The sequence below is a fragment of the Poecilia latipinna genome, unplaced genomic scaffold (genome assembly GCF_001443285.1).
Source record: "Poecilia latipinna isolate Pla-1442-1.1 unplaced genomic scaffold, P_latipinna-1.0 Scaffold106, whole genome shotgun sequence".
Lineage (NCBI taxonomy): Eukaryota > Metazoa > Chordata > Actinopteri > Cyprinodontiformes > Poeciliidae > Poecilia > Poecilia latipinna.
This window is the reverse complement of record NW_015112722.1, coordinates 189,491-200,260: the sequence shown is the minus strand read 5'-3', so window position 1 is coordinate 200,260 and position 10,770 is coordinate 189,491. Positions and strand designations below refer to the sequence as shown.

The 10,770-nt window shown below is 38.9% G+C and overlaps 1 protein-coding gene across 2 annotated transcripts; it reads right to left on the bottom strand.

Annotated features, from left to right (window-relative positions):
* Positions 1-382: 382 nt before the first annotated feature.
* atp6v1ab (ATPase H+ transporting V1 subunit Ab) lies at positions 383-9,639 on the bottom strand. 2 transcript variants are annotated; one of them, XM_015027747.1, is made up of 15 exons: positions 9,526-9,639; positions 6,742-6,847; positions 6,316-6,444; positions 5,631-5,845; positions 5,420-5,557; positions 5,145-5,296; positions 4,900-5,062; positions 4,704-4,812; positions 4,129-4,251; positions 3,439-3,553; positions 2,509-2,572; positions 2,204-2,407; positions 2,016-2,110; positions 1,748-1,919; positions 383-653 (listed from the first exon to the last, which is right to left on the bottom strand). In XM_015027747.1, the coding sequence occupies exons 2-15, from the start codon at positions 6,821-6,823 to the stop codon at positions 561-563; spliced, it is 1,854 nt and encodes a 617-aa protein (XP_014883233.1). In that variant the 5' UTR covers positions 6,824-6,847; positions 9,526-9,639; the 3' UTR covers positions 383-560. The 2 variants fall into 2 exon arrangements, with proteins under 2 accessions (XP_014883233.1, XP_014883231.1); XM_015027745.1 differs by lacking the exon at positions 9,526-9,639 and adding an exon at positions 7,193-7,372 and having other exon boundaries at positions 561-653.
* Positions 9,640-10,770: the final 1,131 nt, after the last annotated feature.

Here is a 10,770-nt window from a genome sequence, read left to right as displayed (position 1 = left end):
AAGTACGTACACAGCACTACACAGCCTGAAATACAACCATAAAAACATCAACAAAATTAAAAAAAAAAAAAAACAGCAGCAAAAAAAACAGCAGCAAAAACAACAGAAGAAATGCTGGCAATAAATAGACTGATCTTCTTAAATTTATATTCAATACTCTTCTGTACAGATGGTCTGAATTACAACACATTGACTGAAAAAATCTTCAGGAAAAGCAACACAGCTACACAGAAATCATGTAAACAAAAAAAAAAAAGTAATGCACACATATTTAACACATTCACATACACGCACACACACACAGTCGGTGACCATGCAGAGGATCCAGAGTACGCCTGTATGAGGCGACAAATAATGAATACAGTACATCTTTCTCTTTTTCCCCCTCCACAATAAGTTTCACACATGTGCGCATACACACACACACACACGCACACACACTCGCACGTTCACCCACAGAGGATCACAGGGGAAGCACACGATGTCTGGGAATACACGGAGGTGGAATGTGCTCAGAGGTGGAGGAGTAGAGATGGAAAGACTGGAAGGGCAGCGTGAGCCTATTCCTCCAATGTGCGGAAGGCGTTCTGCATGTCCTCCAGAAGCTGCGCGTACTCAGCCTTAATCTTGGTCTCGCCGTCCTTAACCGGGTCCTACAAACACACATGCAGAAATCCAATCAAACAGTGAGAATTAGGGCTCCAATAAATCTCACATCTAGTAGCTACAGACTCTCAGCGTTTTACATTCACTTTAAAATGAAAAACCTCGAACGTAAGGGTGGATGATAAATTGATTTAATTGAATTTTTGTTTTTTGATGATTTAATTTTTGGGAAATCTGGAATTTTTTTTTTTTTTTTTTTCACCAATGCTGTCCTTGGGTTTCCATAGTTCAGAGTGATGTCACCACACTCAATGCCAACCATCTTGTTTGACAAGCATGTTTTACAGCTTGTATTTATCTGGACTTTGAATTCAGGCCAACTCTTCGATGCAGAATTAGACTCAAATTAGATTTTTTTTTTTCCTAATTACAAAAATAAAGTCAAAATATTAAAATGTTACAAGAATACAGTAGTGATATTAGGAGAAAGAAGCAGTAATTTTATGAAAAACAAAAGATAAAACATAAACTGAGGAATGTTGAGAATCTACATTAGTTATTCTTTGGTATAAGTCTTATAGATAATGATTAATCTCTTCACACACGACCATCAAATTATTATCAGTAGGAGGAGGACTTCTAAATGATCACGCAAAATAAAACTGTCTATTTCAAAGAAAGAGCAACATGAACTGATGTGGTCACGTCAAATCCTGATAACAAACTATTTTTCTCATTAAAACAAATTCCTTCTGGTAATTTTAAGGTGTTTTTTTTTCCTGGTAAAATTATATATTTATTTTGCTAATACTATGGCCGTATACTCCTTAAAACAAACATTCTCGTAGCCCTGCCACAATACACTGTAATTCATCTCACAGACCGAATGATTGAAATAAAAGCCATTTTAAAAATATATATATTTTATGTCATTTGTAATTTCTTTTTTAGAAAATAAAAAAACCAAAACAAAACAAAACCAGATCTATTAAATTCAAAAATTGGATCCGGTATGAAATAAAAATAAATAAATAAAAAAAATCTGAGATTTTATGTTTGAGCTTTATCGTCCAGCCCTATTCGAACATTCACTTTAAATGTATGCAAGACCCATAAACCTTCACAGCGAACCCAAATTCACCTTGAACTTCATGGAGCTAATTCTGTAGAGGATTTCTCCCATGTGCTCCCTGATCATGGCCCAGGTGATCTTGTTGTCGCTCTGGGCTGTGGTCTCCACCGCATGCCGGGCCATGTCATAAAAAGCTATCGTGTTGGACAGAATGCCCACTGTCTTGTAGAAGGGGCAGAACCTGAGGAAGTAAATTATTATTATTATTTATAATGGTTCTTTTACAGTGTGATAGAGGCAGTGCCAAGTAGACAATACCCCCAGGGTGGCGTTTTACCTGTCATATGGGGTGTAACCGTTCTGCTGAAGGAAGTCATCTTTAAGCAGTTTGGCCACTTCTAGAGTGATTTTATCGGTTTCTGCCAATGAAGCCTATCAAAAGGAAATTCATCTTTAATTCATAGTGAACACCACATGATTTAGGTGCTTCAACAAACAAAAGCGGAATATATTTTGTGGACTTGCCTTTCCAACAAGCTGCACAATCTCGGCCAGGTCTTCTTCCTCCTGCAGGATCTCCTTTGCTTTGGTACGCAGTGGAACGAACTCCGGGAAGTGCTTGTCGTAATATTCGTCCAGAGCGCGAGTGTATTTACTGTAGCTGATCAGCCAGTTGACGGAGGGGAAGTGCTTCCTCTGAGCCAGCTTCTTATCCAGACCCCAGAACACCTGAGGAGGGGGATGACCCACGTACTCGGTGAAGCATCCGCCACTGATAGAGCGGGTGCGTTTGAGAAAATGGACAGATGGACGAGAGTGTAACTGCTTACCTGCACAATACCAAGCGTGGCTGAAGTAACGGGATCAGAGAAGTCGCCACCAGGAGGTGACACACTGAGAACAGAGCAAACGATTTATTAAACCACTATCTTCCACAACAAATAGGGTTGAAGTCCGTACTTTCCCATACTTTTCCCATGCGCTCATCTACTTCTCAGAATGTCCAACATTTTGTGTTAATTTCAAAGTTTAAAAAGAAACCTTCCATGATGAATTTATGGCAGGTATGTAAAAAGCAGAGTTTGAATCTAATATCAGCACAAAATAAAAATGGAGGGACTGAAGACGGATAGAAATAAAGGACGCAGGGAAGGAAGTGAACTAGAACACAATGAAGGAATGACGGAAGTAAGGACAAAACAATGGAAAGTAGTAAGTATGCAAGACCCTAGGACAAAAAAGAAAGGAGGTAGCAAATATACAAAATTAAGATGTGGGACACAACTAAGGAAGAAAGGAAGGGCAAAAGAAAAAGAAATAATGACAAGTGTTGAACTATATAAGGAAAGGAAGGCAACAAGGAAACAAAGGATGCAAGATATAAGGAAAGTAGAAAGGACACAAGAAAGACAAATAGGCAAAAAGATAGGAACAGAATTATCTCTGTTCCTATCTTTTTAGGAACAGATAGGAAGATGGATGGATAAGTAAGGAAGACAAAAAGAGTGATAGAAGAAAGAACACAGGATACAGGGAAAGGAATGAAAGCAAGGGCATGAGAGAGTGAAGGCCATGAATAAGGCAGAACAGAGCAGATTAGAACAGAATAGAGTATTGGATGGGTAATAATGTGTGGAAATACAAATATACATTTTGCATTTACACCCACAGACCTGAAAAATACTTTCATTTCAATTCCATGCTCTTGCAGACTGTGTAGGAAACTTTGTCTCCCTCTAGTGACGCAAAGTTGTACTCACGCTCCAACAATACTGACGCTGCCCTCCCTCTCCGGGTTGCCCAGACACTTTACTCTTCCTGCACGCTCGTAGAAGGAGGCGAGTCGGGCGCCCAGGTAGGCCGGATATCCACTGTCTGAGGGTGGAAACAGAGGTTACAGCTGCATGCGGAGCGTAGTCCTACTTTTCTCCTATTCAGGTTCAAATACTGAAATGGAACGGTGCAACGCTCCACTCTCTGCTTAATCTAACAAACTATTCATAAATCAAAAGCAAAAAGCGTGAGGAGTAAACTCCGCAAAGAGACCGAAAGTGCAGCAGCTGCAGCTGATAAATTTACATAGCTGACTCTTTAGGGAAAAATCCACCACATGCTTCGTTTGAGAAGTTAAATATGAGGAAGTGAAAACTAGAATTTCATAATTTCGTTAACAGAGGTCTGTTTCACAGTAACAGATTTTTAGCTGGTGGTTCTCATATTAAACACTGCAACACATTGTGATAGTGGAAATGTTCCTTCCTTTAACAGACACAAAATGCCAGAATTATGTCTTTTAGCAAAACTAAGCTAGTCATTTGCATAAAAGGTGATTTTTAGTCCACCTTAGTCCAGAACGAACTCTGATGCTTTACAATTGTGTTGTTTTTGAATGTTTGCGTGGATTTTTGTTTCTAGCCACATTAATAGAGCTGGTAAGTCTCCAAACTCACCAGCAGGCATTTCTGCCAAACGTCCAGAAATCTCCCTAAGAGCCTCGGCCCAACGTGAGGTGGAGTCGGCCATCATGCTCACGTTGTATCCCATGTCCCTGAAGTACTCGGACAACGTGATTCCTGCAGAAACAGATTAATTATGTGCTCAAAAGTAACAAAAACAACACAAACAAAAAAAAAAAAGTCAATGTATAATTGCTCCCAGCGTTTAGGGTGCCTGGAAAAAATATTCAAACCTGTTGTTGCCATAATGCAGCCACAAACGTTAGTGTGTTTTAATGAGATCAACACAAAGTAGTCGGTCTCATTAAAATCAACTGGTTTGGTTTCCACTTTAAAATTACTTCTATAATTTTAAAGTGGAACAAAACACTAGTTTTTAATTAGTACTTAAGTTCAGTGTCTGCTGAGTCCCTTGATATTTTTACAACTGTTTGTCCATTAATGGTCTCCACAACCTTCTTTTTTTGTGTTACTCTACCACATAAAGCAGTAAGACAAGTTCAAAGAGGTACGAATAATCTGGCGATGCACAGTATGAATTGGTGACGCAGTGTTGTCGTTGGCTTCACCTGTGTAGATGGAGGCCTCTCTGGCAGCAACAGGCATGTTGGAGGTGTTGGCCACCAGCGCCGTTCTCTTCATAATGCTCTCCGTCTTTCCATCCACCTCCATCGTTAGCTGATGATCAGACAATACTGTCAGTTGCATCGAGCATTGGGCTAACTTGCTTTCAAAAAGACATCTTGATAAAACCCCTTTAATCACCTCGGGGAAGTCTCGCAGTACTTCTGACATCTCGTTACCGCGCTCCCCGCAGCCTACGTAGATGATGACGTCGCTGTTGGAGTACTTGGACAGAGACTGAGAGATGACGGTTTTTCCACAGCCAAAGGCTCCGGGGATGGCTGTGGTTCCTCCTTGCACGCATCTTCATACAGGAAGAGAAGACTTGGATTAAGAGAACATCTTCAGAACACCTTAACTCCTCTGAGAGAGGATGCGAAGCTTACGGGAAAAGGGCGTCCAGCACCCTCTGTCCGGTCAGCAGTGGGTGATTGGCAGGTAGCTTCTCTGTGACAGGCCTGACCTGTCTGACAGGCCACACCTGCACCATGGTAAACTTCTCCTTCACACCCTCAAACTCCAGCTCCATCACCACATCCTGATGCAAAGAGACAGAAAGCTAACCCAAAGCGAGGCCCAACGGATGCGAGGTAAAGACAGAAAGCTAACCCAAAGCGAGGCCCAACGGATGCGAGGTAAAGAGTTGATTTGCCGAACTTACAGAGATGTCATAGTTTCCAGGTGGAGCCACATAGGTCACAGTGCCTCTGTTCTTGGGAGGAAGCATGATTTTGTGCTTGATAAGAGAGTTCTCAAAGACCATGCCGTAGATGTCCCCTCCTGTGATATGACTCCCAACCTGATGTTAAGACAAGGGAAGATCAATACAGAACAGATACCTCGTCTAAATGAGCTCAAGACGAAAGCCATACTCGTAGGCTCTTGCCGGGAGAAAACTCCCACTTCAGGTCTCGGTTGAGGGCGCCGATGTTGACTCCTCTGGGGATGTAGATGCTCTGTGTGAGGTCATTGATGTCCTTTAAGGGTCGCTGGATACCATCAAAGATGGAGCCCATGATACCTGGACCCAACTCGACGGAGAGAGGCTTTCCTGTTCGCAGCACAGGGTCTCCCACCGACACGCCAGCTGAATTTTCACTCAGAAAAACCCACCAATGGTAAGAATGAGCATCTGTGTCCAAAATAAACTCTTTGACACAATCGTGCAACCTTTAAATATTGCTGCACGATATGGCTTAAAAATAAAATCTCTCATTAGTTCATACCAGATCCAATTTTAATCTTTTTTTCTTGCTTTCTTTATTTTAACAAAAAAAAAATAATTCAAAAAACTGTCTTTTATTTCAATAAAAAAAAAATTACATCTTAACCTAGCCCTAATATTCTGTCTTTGAGTTAACAGGAATTCAAAGTTGAAATAAATAGAAACTGTAAAACATGCTTGTCAAACAAAATGTCAGCCTTGGGGGTGTTAATAACACTGTGAACAATGGAAACCCACAGAATACATTGATGACAAACATCCTAGTTTTCCAGAAATTAAATCGTCAAACACCAACAATTTGATTAATCGACATAGGTAAAGAGTAAGGATACACGTCTCCTCGTAGACCTGGATGGTGGCCATGTCTCCCTCGAGCCTGATGATCTCCCCCACCAGCTCACTGTGTCCGACACGAACCAGCTCATACATGGCTGCTCCTGCCATGGCCGTGGCCGTCACCACTGGCAGACGCAATCAAGAGAAAAATATTATCTTTAACTAAAAGAAATCAGACAAGTGCCTCAACTCTGGAGGAGCAGCGCTGATCAAACGTTTACGTAGGGAAATTTGTGGATACAATAACTTTTGGTTTAGCAAATGTGGAGTGACAGAAAGACAGTAATAAAAGGTTTGTTCCCTTAAGAACACAAGAGACATTTAAGCTTTTTGGATTGCACTTGATAGAGGCTGCAAATCAAATGTGACTAAATCTTTGTTTATAAATGAATCTGTGTGTATGTGGGCCCATGGTGGCCGACCTGGTCCAGAGACGCCATGAACATATCCAAACTGGCTCTCTCGCTCCTCATCCCTGATCTTGGGCAGCTTGGACATGTCCATCTTCACTGGTTAGTATCCTGAGTCCTGACCAGAATAGACAAGAGGGGAGAAAACAAAAACACATAAAAATGAATTAAAAATCTATTGATTAAATTCATTCTGTCAAAACCAAAACAGATGCTGACCGTCAGAGAACTACCGTAACAAAATCATCCATCATCTGAGTACAGTAACATTCAAAACAGTACATGTATTTAAAATAGAGCTATAGAGTCTCTTTTCACATTTGTGTAATTTCCAAAACTCCATAAACAACATTAATGGTTAAATCCTTTGCTGCACAAACTGTACAGCAAAGCAGCAGCAGCAGCTCAAGCTGTCAGCAGTCGTGACAAACCCATCCCCCAATGCAGCCGACTCCACAGTTACCTTCAGATGTACAACAAACTAATGCATGAATTACTCCGTCTTAAAGCAAGTAGGCATTAAAAGAAAGTGCAATTTTCTGGATCCAATGGCTGATGCTCTCCCTGTGTCCTTTTATGCCCTTCTTACTGATGTACACATCTATCTTCCTGCTTACGCCTGGCTGCTCCAACCATCTGGGCATGAGTAAAGCAGCGCCACCAAAAGGCCAGCGGAAGTACTGCGAGAATCAAACCAAGGGAGACGCTTTGTTTCTCTGAATTCTAGTAGAAATAAACTGCACAACAAAATAAAAACTTACATCCAGCGATGCTAATCAGCTATGTTTTACATTTGGTCTAGCTTTAACTGAAATGGAGCCCATTAACAGAGTCGATCTATGTTGAAAATATTACTACCAGTATTCCAACAAATACTGTACGTGAGAGCATCTACTTAAATAGAAAAACAATGCAAACATACAGCATTAGGTCATCTGATTTCTTAATTTATTTTTCTCGACTGAAAATTTATTTTTCTCTACTGAAAAATAATCTTTCGTGGCTTAGAGCACGAAAGAAGAGAAAACAAAACACAGCAGCTAAGATGAACATATTCAAACAGAAGACTGACGAGGCAGCTGCTTAATGCATTTAGGCATCTTTACGAGTTCAGGTTAAAATGGAGCATCAGAAAGGGGAAGAAATGAGATTGATAACAGCGTGATTATTGGTGCCAGGTGAGCTGGTTTGAGTATTTCAGAAACTGCTTTTCTCACTGAACTATCTCTCGGGCTTCCAAAGAATGGCATGCAAGACAGAGATAAACAAATCAGTTGCATGATGGTTACTTCCAGCAAGATAATGTGCCATATCACAAAGATGATTTATTGGACATGAAAATAATTTAACTGTCTGGTCAGATTTTAATGAAGCAGAGCAACTTTGCTGTGGTGAAATGGGAGATTTGGATTACTAATGTGGAGGAATTGTGTGATGCTGTCATGTCAATATGGACCAAAAAATACAAAACATTTTTAGCAGTTCTGAAGGCAAAAAGGGATCAAATATGATACTAGCAAAGAATACCAAAAAAAAAAAAAACAGACCAGTGACTGTATATTTTAGTACATTTATATTGGTGCATTCAGGAAGACATGATACTCATTCCCATCAGAGCCCTAAAGACACAGTGTACAAATAAAGTCTTTCATTGTAAATGTAGATCTACATTTAAAATAGTATTAAAGTCTATATTGAAGGACCTTTTGGCCACATTTACATTACATGGCATATAGCCTTGTCGCACACTTTGTAATAAGCTTTTTATAGTGGCTGTCATTCAACTCACCAGTCTTTACAAATGAATTATAAATTCTGAATTATAAATTCTGATAAAACAATACTGGTCAAACCATTTTCTTTAGACATATGATCTATGAAACAAGACTTTAACCTTCACTTGATCATATGATTCTGGCACATGACTAGCTTCCCACTCTCTTTTAAGGAAGTGGAAAATGACCATAGTGTCAGACTGGGAAGTACTTTTTTTTTTTTTAGCTGTGTGGAAACTCTGGAGAAGCCGCGCCACCTGACAACACTTGATCTACACAAAATGATCATTATCCACAGTGAGTTGGATAATCAATAATTGTCTGTGACAAGAGGAAAATGTCTCCTGTTGTCCAATTTTGCATATTTGGAAAAGGGGGCCCTCTTGTTAAAAAGGCAAAGATAAAGTGTAGATCGTATTTTCTGTCTCATGCTGTAGGCAAGAGACAGGGCAAAAATAAGCTCATGTTTGTTACATATATGCGTGATAGTCACGCAGAACATTTTAACATGGTGATGTTACCTGCAAAACCCTGCAAAGATAGCTAACTCCGATGATCCATGATTTCATTTTATCAAACCAGATTCCTGTGTAAACAGTAGATATGTTAATGCTTGGAAAAATCCAGCGTCAATCTGATACTTTATATCGAGTTTAGATTTGAGTTTTGAATATGACTTCAGGGATGTCGGACAGGTTTCCTCGAAATGACTGTCTATATTTATTTGCAATGCAGGGAGCGGATATAATCCAGTCGTGAAATCAAAAATAAGAATATCTCTGAACTGAACTTGGTTCGTTACATTAAAACCAACGTTAACTAAAATGTAACTATAATTTAGTATCATACTAAATAATAAGACGCCTCTGTCGGCCTGGTTCAGAAAAAACTGCTACCCCTATCGTTTTGTCGCTACAGCAAAAAGCTAAGCGGTTTCATTTTAACACCCGAGCACAACAAACCTTATTTGTTACAAATAACAAAACCACTGAGCCCAGTATAAATATATAGATTTTGTTACCGTCTGATCGTGAAGTGGTCGTTAAATGTCTTGACTCGAAGGAAAAAAGCTGGCTACTGCGGTGCGTGACGGCAGGCTGAGGTCAGCTGACTTCATTCACTCGCCTTTTAGTTTTTTTAACTATAAGGCCCTGGTAACTACCGCCATTTTGGATCCACCTCCGTGCAAGTAATGGGAATTACGTATCTTTTTTGAGATCCACGTTATTTGGTTCAATTTACAAACAAGGCCGGATATTTTGGTATCTATGTGCTTTTTCATTCACTAATGCTTTTAGATGTTTTGATTGAACAAAGTTTTATCTTTTATTATTATTATTTTTGCACAAAAAACATATATTATTGAGATAAAACTCAGTTCCTTAAAACGGGATCTGGCTATAATTGTTCATTTTATGAACTGAAACACCAAGTCGAATCGGCCATGAACGGCACAGGGCCAACGCTCTTCAAACCGTGAGCGACTGTGGAAGTTCATTTCTGCACAAGATAAAATTAAAACATACATTTGATATTCAAACACATTATTAAGATGCACAAAGTTCATAAAAATTATACTATCGATTTTAAACTTGACTACTTTTAGGTTTTAATAAGTTCAGAATTGATATACAGAGTTAAAAAAAAAGAAAGACGAAACTAGTATTGGCAATTTTGACATTCAGTCACTAGTTTGGGTTTTGAAATCATTTAGATTTTCAAAGTTATGTTTCAACTCATAATTTCAATTTATGACATAATGTTATTATATATTATGATTATTATGACACTAAAATCGTAAGATTTCAAAAGTCATATTGTACGAGACTCAGCCCTAATTCTGTTTTACAATATTAAACTGACAACTAAATATATAAAAATGTACATTCCTGTGTACATTTATTATAATTGCTTCATGCATTAGCTTGGTAAGTCTGGTGGTATAATTTGCAATAAATAAATAAAAATTTTCCGATGTAATTAAGTGCCCCTATACTTCAGGAATATATCTCTTCACTAAATCGGAAATCAAATTTCATTGCAAATTTTTGTGTCTGTGCTACACAGTTTTTCAATTAGTAGATAGCAGTCATTGCTAGCTTAAATGTTACACCAAAACAATTTGATTTTCAAATAGAATAAGATATCTTAAGTTTTGTGTGTGGAGTTTACTTTATGTGAGACACTTTAATTTGCATTAACATAATAATTAGCAGCAGCTTGTTTCATAAGCCAAATTGTGTCTTAATACTTTTCTTTTTTCATG